General features: G+C 41.6%; 1 protein-coding gene across 1 annotated transcript in view; it reads right to left on the reverse strand.

Moving 5' to 3' along the window:
• The window catches only part of LOC126385156 (voltage-dependent calcium channel subunit alpha-2/delta-1-like), a 164,467-nt gene that overhangs the window by 82,149 nt on the left and 55,913 nt on the right, over positions 1-26,405 (reverse strand). The window contains exons 4-6 of the mRNA XM_050036726.1: positions 14,913-14,972; positions 6,762-6,797; positions 4,260-4,395 (exon numbers count right to left, since the gene is read on the reverse strand). Coding sequence (XP_049892683.1) covers positions 4,260-4,395; positions 6,762-6,797; positions 14,913-14,972 — 232 coding nt within the window. The remainder of the gene's footprint in view (positions 1-4,259; positions 4,396-6,761; positions 6,798-14,912; positions 14,973-26,405) is intronic.

Below are 26,405 nucleotides of genomic sequence, written 5' to 3' on the forward strand. Positions count from 1 at the left end.
AACATGCTAACATTATTAGCACAAGCCTATGGCATTTTACGTTGTATAAATCAGCCTGGTGGCTAGCGGACTTTTCCTTTACTCATATGAAGCCAGGGACAACAACAACACCTAACAAAAGTAACGTTACAAATTTCAGCTCCATTACAGCTCAAAAGATTCACAGACAAAACAAGTGTCTTATACTAAATATATTTTCCAAACAAATATAACATGCTAACATTATTAGCACAAGCCTACAGCATTTTACACTGTATAAATTAGCCTAGCAATGACTGGGGATGTCCTCTGCTGATATGATGCTTGTTAAGGTGTTTTGGCAACCTCAGACACAACCTGCCGCTGCCCTCTTGACAGCTGGCTCAAAAAAAAAGGTACAAAAGTAGCGCCAAGTAGCGGGAACGTGTGTGCGCCGCTCTGGTGTTTGAGTGCACCTGCAATGCATCTACATTAAAAAACAATAAATTTGAGGGTGCAAAAAACACGGCATGTGTACGGCCCCTTACACATTTAAAAAAAAAATTAACAGTTTATTATCATTCTAGAGAATAGCAAACAAAACAATATGCATGGCTAGATACCACTGAAGGTAAAGACAGAGAGAAAAAAGAAAGCTGGAAGAAGGCTATAAGGGGAAGTGATGCAAATAAAAGTGAAAGAATGAAAAAGAAAGAGGCCATATATAGTTACAGAAAGAGAGCAAGACAGACAGATAAATCACACCAGGAACAGCCTCCTCCTCCATCCCACTCCCCTCCCCTTTCATCATTATAACTGTTGCTTGTAAAAATAACTGAGTGCATTTGGCCATTTGGCAATGACAAAAATGTCTGCACAGTCAGAGGCCTCAGAGGCCCGTCACTCTGCACATTTATAGTCCAACTTATGTGAAGTGACTCGCTGTGTAAGGACATTAGAATCATGTGACTGAGTCCGCTGCATTTAGCAAACCCTGTGTGACGATCATTACTGAGATTGATATTGAGCGCTCAATCAATGCCAGGGAGGCCATTAGCTCGTGCCTGGGTATGAGGAAATTGTTTAACTGTTTTGATGCCTGCTGAGTGTGTGTGTTGTTAAATGTGGTGTTTAACATGGCAAATTATGGCGCTTTGGTTATGAAGTGTCATTTTGAGCGGTGTGAGAGTGATGATGTTGCTATGCGAGGTTTTTCTCACGCTTGGGCTATGTTTCTTTGGATTGATCTAGATTTCATTAGGGTTATCTTTTCAGATCACCTGTCACTTGTAATTTCATATTCAGACTTTTGTTGCATCAGAGGCTTCCTTTCATGTTGTCTCCATTTTTCGAATCCTTGTCGGTGTCCTCTTTTTGCCACCCTCCATGAGTGTGTGTACGTTTGGTTTGAGAGTGGAAAGACAAGAGGTTTCTGTGCGTCTCAAGACATGTCTGCATCTTTACGTTTAGGTGTGTGTGAGTCTGTCCTTGAATTATACTCATTAGTGTCCGAGAATAAGAGGCTAACCCAGAGGACGTGTGTGTGTGTGTGTTTGTGTGTGTGTCTGTCTGTGTGGGCAAGTGCTCGCTCTGTGTAAATAGTCATCCGCCCATACATTAGTCCATTTATCCCTTCCAAGGAGGCTCGTGCCTGTTTAACATATTGCTGTTTTCAAATTACTGGCAAAAGGACAAATCAATGTGTTAAAAAACACCAGTCACATTTAGATTGGTATCAGTGTCGCTCAGACAAAAATATACTGATGCAAAAAATCCATTACCTGACGCTAGCATTAATTTTACAGTAATGTGTGTTTCACATTTGACACTGTAAGGTCATAACGGATAAAACTGCAATTATTTGGCCCCAGATGACTCAAATTTGTCTAAAAGGATTTAAGGCTAGCCACATTCCGTAATAGCATTCTTTATTGTACCAGATTTCATTACCGCAAACCAAATCTAGTTTGACTGGTGGCCTGTCCGCTGTGTTTTCCTGCTTAATGTCCAGAGCTGGGAGAGGCTCCAGCAGGGAGGGATGGACAATTATCCCTCTGAAGTTATAGCCCTCCATGTGATGAGATCAGGCTGATGTGAGAGAGGTGTAATCATACCACATAGTGCCAGCAGTAAGGGAGGGAAAAGAAAAATAAGTAATCAGAGAAACATTATAACCTTGTAGATAAGGCTAGTCTGATCCACCTCAACAAGTGCTGAAAAGGTGCCCAAGAACCTCACTTATTGGGATGATCAGTTAGCAATAGTGTATCATGGATGTCAATATGTACCAAGCTGCAACCTCCAGGGCTGAAAAATGAACGTCAAAGTGCCAAAAACTGCAGTTCCTTGAATGTCCACTTGAGACTGGCTCCCTACAGTGAGTTTACAGCCACCAAGGCGACAACTCTAAGGGTGCTTTCACACCTGCCCTGTTTGGTTCGGTTTAATTGAACTCAAGTTTGTTTGCGCCCTAAATGTGGCTGGTTTGGGCAGGTGTGAACACAGCAGTCGCACTCAGGTGAGCACCAAAACAAACCAGACTGAGACCTTCTTGAAGAGGTGGTCTCAGTCCGGTTACAAACGAACCCTGGTGTGATTCGTTTGTGGTGAGAAGGTGTTCTGACCTGGATCTGAACCAACTGCAGTCACATGACACATTGTTTGGGTTAAACATGAGCATGTTACAGTCCTGGAGGATTATTAATGTGCACCTCCTCCTGTACTGCCTTAATATGCACATTCAGCACATCCAATGCATCAAAACATTGTTTTCTAGTTGGAGCCGCGCCTCGTTTTCAAACTGTATGGTTTGACTAAAATGAACAATGACAGCAATATAGTCCACGATGAGCAGCGCTAAAATCAACCTGCGTAGTTGTCCCTCCATTGTGACATTAGAAAGTGTCACATTTATCTTGCAAGTGTACTCTTCTTCAACGTCTGGTTTACTTCCTGGATTCTGACCAATCAAGAGCAGCTTTCTCACACAAGGCATTTGATCTGGTCTGTTTGTAAATGCTGCCGTGAGAACATGAGCCAACTCTAGGCAATTATACAACTCTGTAACAAAATAAGTCCCTGATTCAGACCAAAGCAAGACAACTCGAGGTCTGAAAGCAGCCTTAGTAAGATACTGTAAATGGTGTAACCCCAGATTCAAAAGTATGGGAGTAGCTGTAGCTAAAAAGAGTTTGGTTGAACTAAAAGACCCTTTAAGGAGTCAGATGTTCAGTTTTTTCAATAAGCACATTTTATTTTAATGCTTTTAAGCCTGTTTTTAGCTGGCAAAAATTAGCATTAGCATTATCACAGTTAACCATAGACTATAATGCACCATGCTAACAAAGCTAATAGCTAGCATAGGGGATAGCTCCATCCTCTTGTCCAAATATGGTCACTTATTACTCTAACAATCAAAGATGGCGACAACCAAAATGCCAAAATGGAGGCTCCAAAAAGGAAGTCAACAAACCAAAGGATGACGTCACGGTGGCTACTTCATTATTTTTATACGGTCCTTTGCAACTACTACTTTAAGCTGAAAGTCAAGTGCACATATGGTGCATATTACCTGTAGTCAACACTTCTTATTAAAAAGGGAAGGAAGGAGCAGCAGTGATGAAAGTATTGCAAGGAAAGACACCAAGATGGTCATAATATACTAAGACACAGAGGTGTTTTGATATCACTGCTGATGTCAGCATGCTGACATGTTCAAGTGTAGTAGGTATAATATTCTTAGGTAGGTATGCTGTTTATATGAGTCCATTGACCAAGACATTTACGTTAACACAGTGAAAGAAGCAGTGACAGAAGAAAATCATGAATCTAACCGTGTGATAAACGCACCAAAATAACCGAGAACAGCCTCATGCAAGTACAAAGCACCCATAAAAAGACCTATCATTGGTGGGGGCACTGACGTTCTGTTCAACTGTCCCCAGAGGTCAGCAGGGTGAGCAGTGAGCGGGAGGGAAAGGAGCAGCTGGTGACCAGGGTAAAGAGGGGGCTTGGGTGTGCTGGCCATTGGGTTGTTGGCAACTGGGCTATAAATAGACTAGAATGGCCTAGCGTCGGTGTGGAAGCGTCTACACTACAGACAGCGCTTGGAGGCTGAGCTCTGCATCAGGGGAACATACTGTAGATACTGGACATAGTGATGACAGGGATAAAGAGAGACAGGAAGCAGGGCGGGAGGTGGTGGTCACCATGTTTTACTATTTATAAAAGAAGCATGTGTGGATAATATAAGAGAGATTATACATTTTTATACAGTACAGGTGTAAAGTGTTTCAACTTACAGCCTTCGTATATATCTGTAGGGATGTGGACGGCGGTGGTGTTGTACGAGACGAGGCGCTTGAAGTCGGGGTCTATCTCGAAATCATCTGGAAGATATCTGTTCTTCCGACTCTTTCCTTCATCTGTCATATTAAGCTGCAAGAAAGGGAAAAAACAGCAGATCCTGGAATTTCAAAACCATCCTGCAAAGCATTTTATGGCTCAAAGGGTAATGGTTTCCTGGACCCTATTTTTCCATGATTTTGGTGCCCATGTGACTAATGGGATCAGCTATTTTTTAACTGGTCCAGAATTGAGCGAGAGCACTGGAGCTGGCAGTAGCAAAACAGGCTGCAGGGTTAATTTACATCCTCTGAAAGTACTTGTTTTTGCCACTGACAGGCTCAGGTTATTATTTTAAGTGCCAAACCCTTTATGGAAAGGATCCCCACAGACACAAATGTTTTTGTTACAGAGTCAGGGGCGGGTTGCATGACACACCTTAAAGGGATAGTGCACCCAAAAATGAAAATTCAGCCATTATCTACTCACCCATATGCCGAGGGAAGCTCAGGTGAAGTTTTAGAGTCCTCACATCCCTTGCGGAGATCCAAGGGGAGAGGGGGTAGCAACACAACTCTACCTAATGGAGGCTTACGGCGCCCCAGATTCAAATGTCCAAAAACACATAATTGAAACCACAAAATATCTCCATACTGCTCGTCCATAGTGATCGAAGTGTCCTGAAGCTCTGACATAAAAAGTTGTTTGGAAAAACAGAGCTCTTTTTATGTCAGAGCTTCAGGACACTTCGATCACTACAGACGAGCAATGGCTGAATTTTCCTTTTTGGGTGCACTATCCCTTTAAGTTAAGATTTTCCTTAAAATCTTAGTAAAGTTTTCCTAATAATAATGTCGGTTGCACAAAACACACTTAAGTCTTCTTAAGATTTCCTGAAAATGTTCACCTAAGTTTTTATGGTTTCCTATTGTCTTTGTCTTTAATGAATCCCTAGACCTTTGCACAAAAGACCTTAGCATCCAAAGCAGGGTAAAAAAGGAGTTTAGGGGGATGAATGTAAAAAACGAACACACCCCAAGAAGAGGGTTCTGCGAGAAGGAGAACCTCATGGTTACATTTTGAGTTTACAGTTTAGATTTGACTGAATTAATTTTGGTTGCTTCTTGCTACAGTCATTGTCTGTTTCCTGGTATTTGCGGATCACATTTACTTTGTAGTTTGTGCTTTCTGTGATTGTGTTCCTCCAGAAGTATAAACTTTTCCTTTTCTGACCAATATATTTTTCTTGTCTTTTCTTCTGCCATTTTTTTCACTATCTAACTATAGGCCAACTTTGAGAGACGATAATAAGCATCACAAGTGTGAATCCAAGCAAACAAGCAGTCTCCATGGAAACTTTTACAGCTGTAAAATGTCTTTTAAAGCAAGAAATGAGTTAACACTAAGGAACTAAGGAAACATTTTCAGGGATTCTGTGCAACTGTGTAAGTCCCTCAGCTAAGGGAAAAATTAGGCCTTAAGTGTACATACTTAAGGAGAAAACTTAAGGTGTTTTGTGCAACCGGCCCCTGATCCTTTTTCTTTAACCCACCACACTTCATTTAAATAAACAGTAGTTTAATCACTGTAAAACCCGACACATTAAAAGTCAGTAGCATCAAAATAAAACCCTCAACCCCTATCTCTGTAGGGATCCTTTTCATATTGTTGTCAGACGGCAAAAACACTTTAAGTGGACGTAACTCTCTCGGTACTTAAACTTTTTCAAATACTGTTGTTCCCATTAGTCACTTAGACACAAAAACATGAGAAAATAGGGTCCAGGTTGAAAAACACCAAACTGACCCTTTAAGCCGAGTATGCATGTGTTCACACTTGATTTTTAAACATACTGTATACGCAGTTCCTTGTTACTGTGAATGACAAAGTGTCAGTGTTGACTGCTCACTGATATGTCACTACTGACAGATAGAGACCGAGAAACTGAAAAGTTTTAGGCAGTGAAACATGAACCCCGGCGTCCAGGGAAAAAGAGGACGAGGGGAGAGGGGCTGTCAGTCAAATACAGAGTGACATCAGTGTGCTGTGGGTGCGGGGCTTTTTCCCACTGGGACCGTGGAAGGGAATTAGATGCTGATCCCTGTTTATGAGAGCAGACAGATGACGTCTGAGGCCAGGGGAGGCATCCGATGTCTCACGCATACTCATGTGTTTCTGAGTATGGGGCCCAAAATATGTTCTGGTCCTCATGCATTAAAAAAAATGCATACACACACATGCATACCTCAGCAAAGCACGAATAGAACATCAATTATTCCTACACACACATACTGTCACTTCTTTTAACAGATTCTTACAGGCTATCAGTAAAATCTGCTATCAAAATAGTTGCCATGGTAATAATCTCTAGAGGGCTGGATATGGGTCGCTTGTGGTGTTTAATTTGAGAATTTGCATCTCTAATTACAGACAGAATAGTAAGATTAAGTTGTACTTACGTCATCTTTGGCATTGTAGTAAACAATTTTGTCGGGCTGCAAAGAGAAAGAGAAAAAGATGAGCAATGAATGAGCAAACAGAGGAAATATACTTCTTTGAAAAGTAACTTTAAGATTACCCATCATGCTTTTCCTAATATTCTGTCATACATATAATGCTACAATGTCTGATGTTCATATTTAAAGGAAAAGGCCACTTTAGAATGAAAATACAGACAGTACTTAGTCACCCTCATGCCAACAAGAAGTCCATTGTAGTTTTTTAATCCACAAAACTCGTTCGGGGTATCGGAGGATAACAGCTAGCCGGATTTTTCCATACACTTGAAGTGCACGGAACCCACATTTTGAAAATGTAATAAAACTCTGCTAATGCATTTCAAAAACGTCAGAACGGCTCGTCCGTCGTAATCCAAGTGCCCTGAAGCCGTGGCATGCAAAACTGACTTGAAAAGACGTAATTTACTGCACTTTTATAGCATAATTTCTCACCGTGGTCAGTTAGCCTGCAGGCGTGCTGTGTTTACGTGGCAACTTGCGCAAGACTAGCTGATGGCTAGTGGTGGTGCTAGTTCTCGAGGCTAGCTGTTATCCTCCGATACCCCGAACGAGTTTTGTGGATTAAAAAATTACACTGGACTTCTTGTCGGCATGAGGGCGATTAAGTACTGTCTGTATTTTTTTAAAGCGGCCAAAGTTCCAAAAATGGAGGTAAACGTATGTAAAAGTATTCCCTGTGTGCAAAACCTCAGGCCTGAGACCATTCTGAATAATCTGTTTGCATTGGTTTAGTCGACTTTCGAGGCATCAGCTCATGACAGATTTTTTTTATGTGGTCATCATTAACAATTAATAACATGCTCATGTTTAACCAAACAATGTGTCATGTGACTGCAGTTGGTTCAGATCCAGGTCGGAACACATTCTCACCACAAACGAACTGCACCAGAGTTCGTTTGTAACCAGACTGAGACCACCTCTTCAAGAAGGTCCTGGTCTGGTTGTTTTGGTGCACACCTGAGTGTGATTGCTGTGTTCACACCTGCCCAAACCAGCCACACTTAGGGCGCAAACAAACTTGAGTTCGATTAAACCGAACCAAACAGGGCAGGTGTGAAAGCACCCTAGGAGGTGACCAATCAGAGCAGTGAATACAGGTGTTCCAGCACAGGAAGTAGTAGAGGGTGGCAAAGTAAGAAAATTAAGTTCAAATCCACCACTCTGTGTGCCTTAACATAGCTTTAGTCCAATCCAAAAAGACAAAGTAAATAAAACTACACTTGTTTTGTTTCTAAAGTTACATCTGCAGCTGTGGATATATATATATTTTTTTCTTGCAGGGCAGCAGAGTGTGTTTGACACTAAGGATCAGTGAAGTAAGTGGTGTTGTTTTGCTCTCACACCGCTGGGCTGTACGCACACAGGCTAGCAGGGTGCTAACGAGTTAGCCTAGCTGCTGACATAAGGATGCCCTGGAGCCACTGAGCTGCTTCACTGACTCCCGCCACCTGCCTCCCACTTCTGGAGCTGCAAAGGGGATCTGTGACTCCTCCTGCCACTGCCACTGTTACCTTAACTCAAACAGGTTGCAATTAGCACACAATTAAGCTGTGTCAACTGTGCCGCTAGCATCTGCTCTCAGTTTTGCTGTTTTGACGGTTAGCGAGATGTGTCAGTTCTCTACGGGCAAGGAGGAGGTGCAGTGCACACATGTTGATACGCACATGCAAGCAAAAATATACACACAAAAGAGCGGACAACAGGAGACAGTCCCATGATGTTCTGTGTCAGGTCGTGTTATTGCAGATATGTTCACCTTTAGAGGTGACGATAACACTAAAGTCACACCACCACACCCCTGAGGGGAGGCCACTGGGGGCAGGAACACTTAATGTGTGAGATGGAGGCAGGAGGAAGAGGAGGGTGGACAAATACTGATTTATGCTGTACATGGCAGGTTGTGGTGGGTGTGATGTATACTGCCAAATCAATGCGTTTGTGTGTGTGTGTGTGTGTGTGTGTGTGTGTGTGTGTGTGGGATCTGCATCTTGTCTGGAGGATGCTTGTTAACATATTGCGATCCAATCTCTGCCAGGTGTAACTGCAGCTCAGGTCCACATTTGTAAAAACCTAATGACTCATTCAATATGCCATCCACTCGCAAAAAACTCACAACATGATCCGCTCCCACCAGTTACGGTGCTTTTCCCTCGCATTCACAGCAGCAGCAAACACTGCTCCGTCACTGGAGTCGTAAAAAATGACCTTTTCATTCTCAAATGAAAAGTTAATGCAGGTTTTAAAGTATCAGATTTAATGATCTGCACCTCCAAATCCACTCATACATAAAAATAAGCTCAAACCAGAATGCAGATAACTAATAAAGAATTAAGTGTAATCAAATTGATCTGTTTAGAGAAGCTGGATACAGCTTGTGTTTTAATAACACGTGTAAATAGGGCCAAAGTCATTATGTTACACTGAGCAGACGCACAGCAGTCACAGCTTTTTAAGTGTTTAAAGTCAGCAGGGAGACGTGCCCAGTGGTATTGACCCAGTTATCAAAGGTGACAGAGAACAGACGCATGCGCATAAACACACATACATGCTCACATGATCCAGTGTGATATAAGCCTATCCAATATATGTGCAGTACATGTTTGAGTAGGCCGACTTTGTACATCAAACTGTGGTCTTGGTATTTCAAGTAATGTATTAGCTTGATGCATTTTAAGTGGTAAGGAAATTTAAATGAAACTTGATTTACATCTGTTCAAAATTTGCAAATCAGCGACCATAAAAAATGTTGGGATTGAACCATGTTATAGTATGTCGCAGATACACTGAAACTCTACATTTTAACAGCGCTGTGGTTAATGTGTGGTAAGGTTTAGGCACAAAAACCACCTGGGTATGGCTAGGGATTTGATCTCGTCCCATATCGACATTTGGTCATGGACTTTTCACGTCCAGATACGACATGCAAGGTACCCTGGGTGTGTTGGTTGTTGACGTTCTGGGACAACATGTCAAGTTCTGCCTGTTACATGCATTGTCTTCTTTCAACATACACCTCCGTTTTCACATTTACATGCAGTCTCTTTCAAAATAAACACAGCGTGTCCGTAAAACAGTACAAATCTTTTTTGCCTTTAACAACTAACGCACGTGGTTAAATTTAGGCAACAAAAACATGTGGTTAGATTTAGGCAACAAAAACACGTGGTTACGTTAAGGCAACAAAAACATGTGTTTGGGTTTAGGCAACAAAAACACTTGGTTACGTTAAGGCAACAAAAACACGTGGTTACATTTAGGCAACAAAAACACGTGGTTAGATTTAGGCAACAAAAACACTTGGTTACGTTTAGGCAACAAAAATACGTGGTTAGATTTAGGCAACAAAAACACGTGGTTAGATTTAGGCAACAAAAACACTTGGTTACGTTTAGGCAACAAAAACATGTGGATAGATTTAGGCAACAAACACACATGGTTAGATTTGGGCAACAAAAACACGTGGTTAGATTTAGGCAACAAAAACACTTTGTTACGTTTAGGCAACAAAAACACATGGTTGGGTTTAGGCAACAAATACATGTGGTTAGATTTGGGCAACAAAAACGTGGTTAGATTTAGGCAACAAAAACACGTGATTAGGTTTAGGAAAAAATAACAGGGTTTGGCTTTACAATCTTATGGCACATGAACTCCGCTCTCCCAGGTGAAAGTTGGTGTTTGTTGTACCCATCTACCACCTGTCCAACCCGCCCTTTTCTGACTTTCGTCACCTTAACTTTCATTCGTGTCCCGCTGCGTTTCCCCCGCTGCGCTATTAAACTATAACGACTGGCCATGTATCATGCCGACGTTAGAGGATGACTTTTTCATCAGTGTCTCACACTGCAAGTCATTGCCCATGCGCTGAATTTCAATGATTTCGGAGTGAGACCGGGTTGGACAAGACAGCCACAGTCAGAGCCTTAAAAAGCTGTTTGAAAAACACTGATGGGTCGCTACAAAACAGCAATGATCCAAGCCTAAAAACCCGAGGGAAATGCAGCAAAGACTCACAAAAACACTCCTGGTTTTGTTTGTTGGTCTCCACCAGCAGTTTGCAATAGTCTGCAGCTCAGAAACATAGATACTTTTTAAATGAAATGGGAAAATGTAATGTATTCATGGTTTGCAGAAACTTATAATGCCAGCATTTTCTTTTGGCAACTGGACTAAAATGTGTCAGAGCCAAGGTGGCTTCAGTATTGTTTATAATGGTTTTGTAGAGGCCTGTGTTGCATATTGAATACGTGGCTTCAGATTACAGAAAATATAAAATCCCACATCCTATGTTTAAAGAATTTACTGAAATATTTTGGCCAGCATAAACTCAGGAAGCCTCTTCTTTGTAAAAACATACAAACGTGCACAGTGTTTATTTGCCTTTTAGTCGACACTAAAGTGACACAAAATGACACATTTGTTCTCTGTTCAAAGAAGGTACATGCAGGTTCATGTGGTGCTACACGTAGTGTATGCCTGGGCCACACTGTCTTTGTGAGCAGCGTTTGATGGTTACTTCACTGTACTGCGTCGCCTTGCACACATGTGGTGTTCACACAGACAGTCTAGATGGAGTTTGCCTCATACGGAGACAAGAAGTGTTGAGTAAAAAAATAAACATTTATACTCTGTTTCATGTCTATGATGTTCTACTGATAGACAAATTAAAACTTCAGTGAAAGGTATGATGATGCTGGTACAGTATGATGTCAGTATGACTGTCTGCTGATCATTTATCACTGTCTATTTTTGCTCCAAAGCCCACGTGTCATGTGGAAAAAATAGGCAAGATTCCGACTCTGAGCCACAGCTGAGCCACAGCCAGGCTATGCCTGAGCAGCACTGCTCATGCAGGCAGTGTGGCTGCTCTAACCTGTTAACATGGGCGCCGAAATAAGAAGCAAGAAGTTCCATGATGCACACAAGCTGCTCATGCAGGTCATGTATCTCAGAATAAGAGGCTAGCCTAAGCAAACACAGCACTGTCAGAAGTTACACAAACAAGCCCATTACATTCTCTTTCTGACATAACGGTGCTTGAGCTGTGCAGTGATGAGATGTTTGCGACAGACCCTGCAGAGCTCTTATCGCTATCAAAATAACACAATTCTCTGAAGCCACTAAAGGCCTCAGTACATACTCAGTTATTACATTAACATGTTCATACAGATGACATAATCATGGACACAGGAAGGTCAGAGCTGAGGGTGCTGCATATAAGGTGTTGTCAGAATATTTATGAAAAAAAGATGTTTAAATGTGCGAACATAATGAATTTCCCGAATCTCATGTGACAAGGTCATCATATCAGGTGAGGTCAAAGTGCAGGGGTCAGGGTCAGCTAAACTTGGGGAGAGATTGGCTGAAGTGGGAACTGATTAATAGCTCAGACAGGCTGAACAGGCTGAGAAAGACCGTTTTGGACACGAGGGACTTCCACTACGGGGACACAGCCATCAGGATGGAGTTTTAAGTCCCTAGTGATGGAGTGAAAGATGGATAGTGGACATATGATTTACCCAGGGGACTTGAGTGGCTTCAGTAAAAAGAATGGATGTCAAACACCATTCAAAATGAAACATTAGAAATGTTGGTACATGGAGTCCAAAAGAGAGTAAGACATTGTGTGTGAGGAAAGGCAGTGCACATTCATGTGGCCTACGCGTCACTCTGCAGTTACACTTCTGAAACACTAGTCGGCGATGAGATGTCTGTGAAGTGCTGTAAAGTTTAGTTGGTTCAAAACACACATTAATGAAGTGCTGTAAAGTTTAGTTGGTTCAAAACACACATTAAACACACATTAAACATGGCTTAATAGCGTCAATTTCAAACACAAGTACACAAATCAGCTTCACTATAACTTGCAGCATTCACAGACAAACACTTGTCTTTAGCTGGACACATTTTCCACACAAATACAACATGCTAATGTTTTTAGCACAAGCCTATGGCATTTTACATTGTATAAATTAGCCTAGTGGCTAGCGGACTTTTCCTCTACTCATATGAAACCAGGGACAACAGCAACATTTAACGAAGGTAACTTTGCTCCATTACAGCTCCATTACAGCTCACAAGGTTAACTGACAAAACAACTGTCTTAAACTAAACACGTTTTCCAAACAAATATCACATGCTAACGTTATTAGCACAAGCCTAGCGACAAGCTGAGATTGAGCTGAGGATAAATCACACACAAGACTTAAAGAGGTATTTTGTGGAGGCTTTATTGTCTTCACAATTTATTGTTTCTTATCTGTGAAATTAAAGTAAAAAAAAAAGCTTCGTTTCCACGAAGGGAAATGGTTTCAGCTTACAGAAATAGACAGGAGGTCTGCAATGCCAGGCTCCATGTCGACATAGAGCCTAGGTACGGCGTCGATTTGACACAGAAGTATATATACCGCATAAGAGGATAAGCAGTTACGGAAAATGAATGAATGAATGAACAGTGATGGTGTAAACCAGTAAAGCTGGTAAGAAACATGACTTAGGGCCTGTCCCATTTCTACCCCTTAAATCTTCCACTTGGTGTTGAGTGCCCTCGTTTGCGAGATAACCCTTGATGAGGGAAGTGAGAAATATTAGGGTAGAGATCTTTCCCTAAGAAATGGGACACCACGTCATGCAAGTCGGCGTGGCCGGCGTGCAGGCATACGTCACGCGTAGTAGCGACGCAATGAAAATGCAGGCTCCAGCGCTTGTGTTGTGGCGTGTGCTATGTGTATTCTTCTCCGTCTGATGAATCAACGTAGAAGAAATGCTGAAAACAGGAGGCGCCTACGACGTCTTCTAGTTCTGATCGATTTTGTTTGGGTAAGTCGATTTGCTTAAGTATTTTAACGCTGTGTTCAACCGAGTTGCCGATGAGTTTACGCTAGTCCAACCATCTATTGTTTGTATAGCCTACATTCCGATTCTTTTCCAAAACTTGCCAAAGTTGCTGACTTCGCAAGGTGTTCTGGGAAATTTCATCTACGACTTCACTGAAAGTGTGGGTCGAGGCTCCCTTGGAATCTCCTCACCTCAATTCTGTTTTGGGACACCACTAGCCTAAACGTGAACGTGCACAACCAAGTGCAAGCGGGTATTTTGAGGGGAAGTGTGGGTATTGGGACAGGCCCTTAGTATTCAGTCTATCTACCTGCACATGTCCCCACCTGTGCCTATCTACATTGTTGGGGAGATATGTAATTGATTCCAGTATGGCAGAAATCCCCATAACATTAACCAGAAAATTAAGTGCATCTGAGGCCAAAGGAACATCAAAGTCAGTGAGTTATATGACGTAAAAATAAATCTATCCTAAAAGAGGAACTTTCCTTTCCTGTTTCCTCATTGCAACACAGCATGCAAGAAGGTGAATAATGGGAACTTTTAATGGAAAAGAATCATTAAGTATTGGCAAGCCACACTGAGGAGTTTTTTTAAGTTAATAAGCTGAATGGCAAAGTTGAATTTCTTTGAAGTTTTCTCCGCCACAGCATGTACACTCGATATCATTTGTCATTTGTTAAACGGCTGCCAAGAGCGTGAGGCTTTTCTTATTGCAAAGCAGGGGCAGGAAATTTGCAATTTGCATTTATTATGAAATGGCTAAAACACAGCATCACTGGCAGCGAACAGTAGAGAGAGAGAGAGAGAGAGCTGCATTGTAATTCACGTGGAGACTATGGGGCGTTCACTGGACCTGCAATCTGGTAAAGTAATTGAATGAGTAAAATAATAGTGTGTTCATATTATTTTCTGTACGTTCCCTTAATGTTTTCTTAATACTATGATTAATAGACTACATCAGAGTGAGCAGTGTGTGTGTATGTGTGTGTGTGTTCATAATAAGCATGCCTGGTTTTGTTACTGCCCATTATGTAAAATAATGGAATTCAATCTTGTATAAAGTCATTACAGCACTACTGTCACTGTAATGAGATTTGCCATCCAATTATTACAATCATATTGGATCATGAATAACATGTCCCCCCCACCACCCCGTGCTCCTCTTATGGAGTTCACGGCACCACTTGATCTGGATTGTAATTCAGCCAGTGGTAATGAACATATCAGATCGGGCTCCAGCCGCTCGCTCACCTCGCTGTCGTCCCTCCACTCGTGGTCCATCTGAAACTTTTCTGCCTCTGTTGCCAGCCTCTGAGAGAAGAGAGAGAGGAAAAAATAAAGCATGTTAATACATGTTTAATGTTCTCGTAAAAACCAAGACATTTTGGCTCTGAGGCTACATTAGTGTCAACGTCATGATAATGGCTTTGGCCCCAGCTCACACTTTGTCCAAGGATGACAGTTTTTGCATTAGCTGATTTAGAGATTTGAAAAGCCATGTGCAAGGCAGCTGGAGAAATCTCCACACCGGGTCAGCTTAAAAACAAATGCAGTAGAAAGAATGGATAATTAAATATCAGAGCTACATGTATCTAATACCTACCATACACTGGAAGACGTTAAAATGCTTTAGAAAGACTAAAATCTGACACCCTCTAACACACACATACTATAAGATTTTGCAAAGATTCACATGTTACAGGCCAGAGGTCTGTATACTGTCCCCCTTGAGGTGTAGCAACCACAATTTGACAGCAAGCCAAACTCCAATTCACAGAGACATCAGAGTCAGGATGTAGCATTCAAGCTCCTTTAATTATTACTTTGTGAACATGGAGTGAAACTGAAATAACAAAAAATATATTGTAATTACTGAAAGGTCTATACGAAGGGAAGGCATCTGCACAGGCATGGTTAGCTTAGCATAATTAGCATTAGCAGAATTAGCATGAAAATTGCGAGCATTAGCTTGGCTAACATGAACAGTGTTGACATTAGCATCTTTAGCGGCAGTAGCTCAGTCCATAGGAACTTGGTTTGGGAACCGGAGGGTCGCCTGTTCAAGTCCCCGTCCGGACCAAAAAAAATATGAAGCGTGGACTGGTGGCTGGAGAGGTGCCAGTTCACCTCTTGGGCACTGTCGAGGTGCCCTTGAGCAAGGCACCAAACCCCCCAACCACTTGGAGCGCCTGTCATGGGCCACTTAGTGCATGTATAGGTCCTGTTTGTGCATGTGTGTGTTCGGACCTGTGTGTAAATTGACAACAGAGTGAAAAAATTTAATTTCCCCTCGGGGATTAATAAAGTATATAAAATTAAAAAAATAATAATAATAATTAGCATTAGCATTTTTTACCATTAGCACTGTTAGCATTAGCATCTTTAGCATTATCGCTGTTCGCATGGTGAAATCATAGTTTAGACAATTTAGAGAATAAACCAAAAAGGAAACTAAGAGACACCACAAGAGGATTATTTCCACACAATATATTAAGTGGTTCACAGCATGAGAGCTAAATGCTTAACAGTGACAAATCAACATGGCTGAATTAAACACATGGTAACGAACAAATCTGAAATCCACTTCCTCCAACCATGAACTCAGAAAGGTCTCACAAATACTGGTTGCTGAGATGGTAACAAAGGGATTAGAGCTTACAGTCAATGCTTTCTGAGGCGAAACAAAAGATTGCAGCAGACAACCCTCTGATGGCTGGAATGGTATGATACTGAGGCCTGAGGCCTACCTAGGCTTTATAACTTCCTGTGGGTAGGACTTCCTGTTGATGGGACTTCCTGTTGGGAAGTCTGTGCAATTCAATAAACTGCCAAAGAGGGCGCCAAAAAGAAGGAAATGCCTGAATGGCAGAACAGTCTGTGTGTGATAAAGATTACTGCCGCTCAATTGTGATGCTAGCCATATTGTATTACTTATCTTGTGTGTTAGCAAACAAAAGCAGTGTGAATCTCTTGTCTGTTAAATGCCTGTATGTTTCTCTGGGTTATATTCAGTGTGTTATATTGTATTCTATTACTTTGCTGGCTGTTGGTGTCAGGTCTGTTGGCTTGTCTTTAGTTTTATGGTGGTGTCGGTAACGTTAATGTTAATCTCTTGCTTGCTCACTGAGTAGACTGTGTATGTCTATGTGTGGGAACCTACGTGTTAAAGGTACAAGTGGGTGGGCGGCTCGCGTGCATACTATGAAATATGATCCTGCTGGCGCCACTGTTTGCAAAGTCACTATTTGCAGAACTACAACTATATTTGTTTTTAGAATCTTTCCCATCCTGCTCCCGTTGGAAGATATTACACCACACTCCCTTTAAGAAATATGACATATTGATAATTCCTCACATGTCCGCAAAAACACATAACTCTAGATACACAAGATAAAAAGGTGTCATAAGTCGACAGTATCCTTGTCAGTTCTGGCGTTCAAATTTGCGTACAAACTAAACACTTTGGATTTCTTGCCTCAACTAACTATGAGCCTCCGTTGGTTAGCTGCACCATTTTAGCGTCATGCCCTCTTCCACCCCATTCACCTCCAGTCACCTTATCCAAGCCCAGGACGAGCTCATCAAAAGCTCATTCCTCTTCACAGCCAAAGACTTTCCACATTTCTCATACTTATGTGCCCATGTAAATAAATATTCTTCTCTCTCTGAACAAGTCTCTCCTCTTACCATTGTATTTAAAATACGTATAAAGAAATGCTACCTATGTGTGACTAATATTAGTCACACATAACAGAATAAAACTCACAGAACTTTGCAGACAGCATATTTTCCATTCACAGACTGTATAGAAGAACTATAGAGCAGGATTTTTTCAGCAGTGGCAGGAGGCTCTGGCACACACGTCTGCAAGGTCGTTAATTAGGTCATTATATGACAGCTTCTGACCGAGTTCTGCATTGATGCTGATGACAGCAAAACCACTTAGATGTTCCAGTCCCATTGTTGGATGCAGGTATCTCTTAATGAGCTTAAGTCTCAGTAACTGTAAAAACACCTTGAAGTGTGACGCTGCAGCTGCACTGTTTGCTGAACCAGTGGCAAGCACAGCTCAAACCGTGTTGTGTCTGAGAGGACCTTAATAGGAAGGGTCATTGCAATACATATAACTCTGATTGATGATGATCATAGTGGGCTGTTTTGGTGCCCCCTCCAGCACTGGTGCCGTATGCACAGCATGTCATGGGCATGTTTTTACTGATGAGTGTCAGATTAAAACCATATATTGAGCTTAGCATCAGTTCAGGCGGGACACGATGTCAAGCTCAGCTCACATCCCAGCTACATCAGCTGATCTCGGCCCAATCAACTGACAGCTGATTGATGGAAGGGAGGCAGCTGATAGATCACATGATTCCTTTCGATGCAACCAATTGGTGAATCTCATTCAGGGTGCCCTATTTAAACTGCTCTGGCCTGCCTACTGATGCTGCTTCCTCTGCAAGCTGCTTTGCAATCTGCCTCCACCCCAGCTCCTCCTTTTCATGTTGTTTCTGACTTATAAATTTCATATCCGGGGGATCTTTCCTGCTGCCCCCCCTGCCTTAGGCTTTCCATGTAGGCGCATGGAAGGACAGGGAGGTTTGCTCTCTCTGCCATAGGCTTTGTTTGTTTGCATGTGGAAGGGCAGCTCTCTGCCATAGGCTTTGTNGAGGTTTGCTCTCTCTGCCATAGGCTTTGTTTGTTTGCATGTGGAAGGGCAGGGAGGTTTGCTCTCTGCCTCAGGCTTTGTTTGTTTGCACATGGAAGGGCAGCTCTCTGCTTTAGGCTTTCCACATAGGCACGTGGAAGAGGCTTTCTGCGTAGGCCTCAGGAAAATATACTACTGCCAAATATAATACTGCAAATGGAAATAAAGTTTTCTTTGACTAAAGTGGTCCAGACTGAATTAACACCGACTCTTGCTCACTCCACAACTCCACTAGTTTCTCCTTGTTTTTCAGAATCAAAGAGAAACAAGACTTGTTCACATTCTTGCACCTCCTTGGAGTCCCTTCCATGTTTACTGTCTACCTGGTTTGCTGCTTCCTGTTTGGTGTAAAGAAAGTGCAGCTATTGGTAGTTAACCATGTTTATGTTATTGAACTTTAGCATTTGCATGAGCCAAGACTAAAAACCTTAATTAATATTAAACATGTTTGATTTTGTTGGAGCATCAAGATGAAAGGCTGACTTAAGACAGCTTGGACTGAGTTTTATGACCACCTACACCAAACAGTCAAGATCAGGGGAACACGCAGCAGCTGAGGTAAAACTGTCATGATTTTATTCCGACATTGGAAATTTGTCTTCAATGGTAAAATCGCTTGAAAAGTCATTTAGTGTAAGGCCAGCATAACTCAATGGCAGCTCAAAAAGAGTGTTGCTGATGCAGGAACTGTGAGTTCAAGGGAAAATACCTCATTTCCTCTCAGCACCTGCAGGCATAAATTAGGAGTAACTGTGACACAATGCTGCGCTAAAATTAGACAGCCACCTATTCCATCTTTCCTCAGATCTGGTGCTAATGACTAGGTTAATGGGTTTATAATGGGCCCAGCTTTTAATCTGTACCTGGTCTAGAAACGCACTGTACTATTAATTTCCCCAAGGAAATATCAAACCCTGCTCTTCCTGCTTATGCGTACGGCACTGAGGGTTTCAAGTCACACAGAAGGAGCAGAGACTTGATGGGGGCAAAGCAGTAAATTAATTTATGAAATGAGAGGAGGAGGGGGCTGAAACAATGAATTATTGAATTAATTCTGCGGCAAAATTAAACAAGACAGTCGGAGAATCTGGGAGTGATGTGGAGTGATATTAGTCGCAGTGTTTGGGCACAAAATCAGACCTTAAAGATAACACCAACTGTGCATTTGTCTTTGTTTGCAATTTTGGAATCACTCATCCAAAAGCACTACAAATCTTAAACCACTTGGCTGATATCATTGAAGCACCAAAACAAGACAAAGTATGCATAATTCATGCGATCAGTTCATCAGAGAGACAACAGCCTGATGGTTGAGAAAACACAAAAGAAGGAAAAAACCATCAATCATCTATATTGACTCCAAACTCATCCACAAAGTAGACATTTCCACAGCAACACTGCCAACGTTTTTTAGCCTCTTGTTCCTACGCTGCTCCTTTTTTTCTTACTCAAAGAAAACCTCCCGTACTGCATAACCAATTGGCACCAAGGCAACATTTTGATAATGAAAACTCCCTCCTGCAGATCTGGCTTCAGATCACTCATTGTGCCTGTACACCATGCCGTCCCATAATGCATGCCGGGGGCTGACACTCTTGCGGTCTGAAACACGGTTACCTCGACAGCCTCTCAGTTGTGTCTCATTAGGGGGGAAATTTAGCAGCAGCTGTCAGAGACGCTGGGACCTCACGGCTGGCAAAGGAGCAAAGGTGAAAAAGAGATGTGTGTGTGTCTGTGTGGTTCAGGCAGGAGAGAGAAGCTTCACTGCATTTTAAATGCTAAACATTTTTGTTTATGTTAGCGTGCATGCATATTTAAGGGAGAAAATAATTGGGCTGCATTTAAACAGCATTTCTGGTATATATATCCTCTCAGTTGGTTGTCCACCCTTCTGCCACTACTTCATCTTTTTTTATGTCTGTGAATCTCCAGGTATCTAACACAAACATTTTTGTTTTCTTTTTGAGGAATATGGCTCTACATGGGTGGATCATGATCACCGTCCTCCCCCAAAAAACAGCAGTATATGTTGTCTTTAATTGCACCTTATTATGGCCCATATTTGTGTACTGTTCAGTGGCGACCTCTAGTGGCTGTAGTAATTTTGACGGGAGCAGAGGAGGAGGGCGGGTAACGTAGTATAAAGTCCGTGTATAAAGGAGGTCGAGGTGAATTGACTGGTCAAACAAACACAGGACTTTTAACTAGGAGACCCCCCTTCACGTCCCGTCTGAAACCATTGTTGACTGATTTTAACTTCTGTGACAAAAGTACTTAGGGACTGTTTGTTATTAATGGGAGAGATGGTGCAAAACAGGGGAGGCACCTTTAGTAATTATTTAAGTACTGGGGAGGGACTTATGTTTTTGTTTTGTTTTTCATATTGGCCTTTAGGCGAGTGATATACAACTTTATATGGTTCTATTTATTTTAAATACCCTCTGAACCCCAAAACCCACAGGCAGGTTTGAAAGGCATGTATTTATTTTTTAAAAATAGCCAGAAACTAAAAACAAACACAAAAAACCCAGAAATTGATTTTCAAATTTATAAAAGTCCTTGAACATATCATGTGCGACAAACACTTCAGCCAGTAAACATAACTAAATCTAAACTAAAAACAAAGTGATATTTCACCAAAATCACTTTATTCTACATTTCATGTTAAAAATTTCACCAAAAATAAACCTTTTGAATTAACCACATCTTGTATAAATATTGACCCAGGAAGGGTCAAGATGAATCAAACAAACAAACAAGCAAACAAACAAAAAAGTCACACCCCAGCTATCTCCCATCCTCTAATAAATGATGAGCAATCCCTTAATGTAACTCAAACCATTATCTTTTCCTAACCCTAACCAAACTGTGTCAGATTCACTATGCAAAATAGAAGTTATTGGATGTAACTCCAGTTCTGAGACTACATGAGCCTGTCACTCATACTCTCCAATGGTCACGTTGTTGGTCATGTTGTTATGGAGGTCAATGGCAAATAAGCTGTTCTGTAATTTAGGTATGAGGACATGTTGATTATGGTGGCCTTTTTTCTTAAAGGGAGTCTACATCCATTTTCAAAATTCATACATGTTATTCTGATGGCAGACAGTTCAAACATATTAGTAAACATGATCAACTCCCTTCCAAATCCCAAAACTAGAGTGATAACATTCTGTTGGTACAAAAATCAGTCTCCAATTCATTGTCTATGAAGCAGTTCAAGACTTTATACCCTATGACATCACAAGTTTAAGACTTAGTTCTCCGGTTTCTGGCTTTGAGAGAGAGTAGCTCCTGTTCTCAGATATTGATTGGACTGTCCTAGGCCATGGAAATAACATGCTGAAATTCTAAATTTAGGTGGTATAACACACGGTGCCTTTGCAGATTCATTTGCCACTGGCTCCACAGAGCTGCCTTGACTTGATGGGAATATACTGTTGGTTTCCTGTCAGGTCATTATTGATGCAAAGACAAATTGTGTTGTGTGTTTCAATCAATCTAATAAACTACTCATCTGATGCTGTGGTCACAAACCCATCTATAGTGATTTACTCTGGAGGCACTCCTGTATTAAAGCTCAAAGCATCATCTCACAAATAAAATAGAGGCCAATAGAAATTTTTCTGAAGTGCAAACAAAAGCAATATGCCAAGAATTGCCACCCCATATACAGGTAAGTGTCAAGATCAATCATTATGGTCACATTTTAACAGTCGTGTTCCTCCCAGGGCGCATTTCAGCTGTGCTTTTAAGCACAGGGAGGCTCAGCTTCCGTGGGACCTAATGGAGTGGTAGGCGGGAGAGGACGCTCAGTGTATGCGTGATGATTGGAGGAATTGTCTAAAAGGCTGAACCCCTTTGTGATTGACATCGCTTTGGAAATACACACATCGGCGAGTGGAGTCTTCTGACAGAGTGCCGTCCGGTGTTCCTTATTTCCATACGCCATATAGCTCATTTTCACCGTTTGTACACCCATCTGAAAATCTGTGATGTGTGTTTTTGTTTTGCTGTGGTTCCGTGGCATGAGTGTGGTTGAAAAACGGTTTCAATTAAAAGTTCCTTTAATAAGTTGCTGCCTCGCTACAATATGACAAACTTTAGAATGTAAACTTAAAGTGTGATTGGTGCAGCTCGGCTCCAACAGCATGGGTAATGAGCATCATTACTGACTGCCAGAGTGACTCGCTGAGCAAATTCAAATTGTGCTCTCGCGAGAACTCTGGATTTCCAGGGTACCGACGTAGTGCATTTATTTTGAAAGAGAAAGTATGAAACGTGAATGTGTTACTGTAAAACATCATAAGGGATTTTAGTGGAATCAACTAATTTCTTATCTTAAGTTTTATACATTCAACTTAAAAAGTCTAGTTTTCATTTCCAGACAAGTTGGTCAAGAGTTTTGATTGAAATGATGAGTTGAATGAATGTAATACTGAGCGTTCACTAAACTCATTAAATCAAGTTTCTAAAGAAACATGATCAGCATATTAGTGGACTTCCCAGCATGCAGTGTTTGAGAGTTAAAACTGTAGTTTGAAGAACATGATTGAAACTTGATGTTTGTCTTAAATATATGTCGAATACAGCCATGGTTGTAATTCACTTGCAAGCTGACGATCATGAGGGACCTGCTAATTCGGTTTGTGATTCCTCTCAGCCAACGGTTATAGCTCTCAGCACAGATTTCCAGCAGCTGTACACGCGCACACACACACCTGCCCACAAACACACACACACCCACACACACACAGAGGCACAGGCACTCATTAATGAGGCTCTGTACAGCAGACCAACGGATCACAGAGTCAAAGGTCAGCAGCTGTTGCAGTTTCTTCCCCTTATCTGCTCTTTGATGTTAAAGCCACAGTCTCACAGCGCGGTCCTGCCACACCTTTAAGTGATGTCGGATTTACAGCGTTTCACAAGTTTAACACCCGGACACACGAACACACGTCAGATAATAAGTCAGAGACACAAGACGAACTCACAAAAATGTGACATATCCCAAACTCAGAAAAACTAGCCTATCAGTAGACAGTGTGTAAACTAATGAGGATAAATAAGCATGACAAAAATATGGACTTGCTAATGAGCTGGCATAAAATTTAATGATATCAGCAAGCTGCTATAGAATGACTAATGAGAGCATATTGCACAGTTAGAGAACAGCTAATGAAGATGATCTATGTCTGGTGCATGCTGGGTAGCTTGAGAAGAAAAAGTCAGCACTGATCCTGAGTGGAGAACACGGACACATCTAACTCCAGTGCTATAAATGCACTTCACATGTGCAGCCACTCGGGTACCTGCAACTGAACATGAGCTTTACCGTCCATGCACCACAAACATTAAACATTAGAAAGAGACGGATTGAAACAACAGAGAAAACTGGGCTGTGTTACAAAACATGAGCAAGTGGGGAAACAAATGTTTAACGAGCTGCAAGTGACCGCTGCATAACAGATGCCCCATAAATCCACTGTATGCATATGCACAGAGAGAGTGTGTGTGTTGGTGTGTTCGTCTTCTGTTTGGAGGAAATGAATCACGTCCACTGTAATGCCTTAAATCTGCGACTGATGTCACTACATGGAGATCCAAATGGAAAATCGTGTCATTTTGATAAAGAAACATGGGAATTCTGAGGAGCTTTTCACACCAAATACATAAATGAAGCAAAGCAAGTATGAACCACATTAACGTATGTGTAACATTAAGTCAAAAAGTACTCGTAAATACACATATCGGTAGCTTCATCAGTGTACAGCAATATTTTAAATTTAGGTGACCGGGAAACAGACTGAATTTATGCTATGTGAGGATATTAAAGAATATGATAAAAATGCATGATCCATATGTGTAACTGTTTGATACAAACGTGATGAAGAGACGAAGAAATTCCCCGATCTCTTTGTTCTCAGCAGCAGCAACTAGGCCTGTCTCTGTAATCACATTATAGACTTATCGTACAATATACCCTATGGATTTGACCTCTATCATTTTGCTGACCTCCATATTGCCTGTTGTGTTTACATGGGTGTTTGTTTACATCAGAGGTGAGGTGAGGTAAGGTAAGGTAAGGTAAGGTAAGGTAAGGTAAGGTAAGGTAAGGCAAGGCAAGGCAAGGTAAGGTAAGGTAAGGTGAGGAAAGGTGAGGTAAGGTAAGGTAAGGTAAGTTGAGGAAAGGGTAAGGTAAGGTAAACTTCATTCTCGGAACCCATCAGCTGTATTCGGCGTCTGACTTCCGGCAGACGGCGATACAGCCTCTGGGGGCAGACCCCCGATTTTTTGGCATTCCGGTTTGATTTGGGCGGAGGAGGCGAATTTCCGTTTCTGACTTCCGTTTATATTTAAGTAAATATGCTGAACCATTGCGATAGATCCAGAGTTTGCAGTGACGGCAATTATATTCCGCCTCATTAGTTCACTGCAAGGAGCATTTAACCTGGCAACAACTGCAGCTGGCTCAAACGTGATTTATCAATATCACGCGGACTACAAACAGCCTACAACCGGAAACCAGGGGTCTTCCACTCTTCTTCCGGAGGCAAGATCTCCGGGGTTTGCCTACAGACACTACATTCACTGAATGTAGAATCTGTATATAGAGACTAGTTAAACTTTAATGTCCCTGAGGGGCAATTTAAGATACAGACAGTAGTCATGAGTACAACAAAACAGACAGTACAATACATAACACACAGTATTTAGTATCACACATTATCAGCATCTGCACTTTTGGAGTTAAAGTGACACAGTTCTGTTAGTCGTTAGCTTGCTAACCCCTGGCAACAAGCCTCAAAGTCCATCATTTGTAGTTTTACCCTCAAACAACTTCATGCTTCACTCCCTAAATCCAATAGCAAACTGCCCGTCTGCCACGCCGTCCATTCGTGGGAGCGGACTGCAGCACATCAGCCTTATTATGGACTAACTGTGGTGTTCTCAGAGCTTTGCTAAGCCTGTCTATTAGTCGCACGATTTTTCATTTTGTTAGCATCTAGCAGTTTCAAAAATGAAACTTGTCCTATGTGTCAAACTTGTCAGAGAACTGTGGTAGCCAAAGTGAAAATGTTAATGTAAAACAACAGACTATAGTGACCAAACAGTGGTATGACACTGTGAGTCTGTCATGTCATGCCATGGGGCCCAAAAAGACTTTTTGCCAAAGACTTACATTGTGAAAGAGACATCTGAAAATCAGCGAATACATTGTTTTGAGCATCACAACCCCCTGCAGAATGACTCATTTCACCATCAGGATTTGATCTTTTTGGGTCAGATAGCACTTTGAAGGTCTAGAAGAGCTGCACTATTAAATTATTTTATCCACATTCATGTTAGCAGAGCGCTAAACCCGAAGTTAGCTGTTTGGCTGCTGTAAGTCTCTAGTGCACTTCCCATAATGTGAAAAATCTGGGTATTTTCATACCGTAGAAATAGAGCTTTTTTGGCTTCATGCGCCACAAAGCAGCCTCCAATGCTGTATTCAGTTGTCGCTGTACATGCGTGATGTAGATATTAACAGCTCATTCTAAGCAAATGTTAACAAAACACAACAATTCTTGTTTTGAGGTCATAATTAATCACCTCAAATATTAATGAAAAGATAATTATGTGTACTATACACCAGTGGTTCCCAACTCATCCAGCCACGGGGTCCAGATTTCTCCTTAGTCATTAATTCAAGGTCCACAAAATTTAATATATTTAGCGTCATACTTGCGTTTTGCCATGTAGTCAAGCTAGTTTGCTAGCTAAGTAGCTGTCTGTTAGTCACTCACTCTACAGCAGGAAATGGCACTTCAAAATAAAAGCTTGGTGGTGGAAATTCACTGTACTTACAAACTTGACAAGTTCGCAAGTCACTTGCGGTCCATTCAGAATGGACCCACAACCCACTATTGGACCACGACCCACCAGTTGGGAACCACTGCTATACACCTTTTCTGCCAGCAGATGCCCCCAAATCCTACAGGCTGGACCTTTAAGTCTTAAACTGAACAATTTTGTGCTACTCCTATAAAGGT

This window comes from Epinephelus moara, chromosome 23, assembly GCF_006386435.1.
Source record: "Epinephelus moara isolate mb chromosome 23, YSFRI_EMoa_1.0, whole genome shotgun sequence".
NCBI classification, from domain to species: Eukaryota; Metazoa; Chordata; class Actinopteri; order Perciformes; family Serranidae; genus Epinephelus; species Epinephelus moara.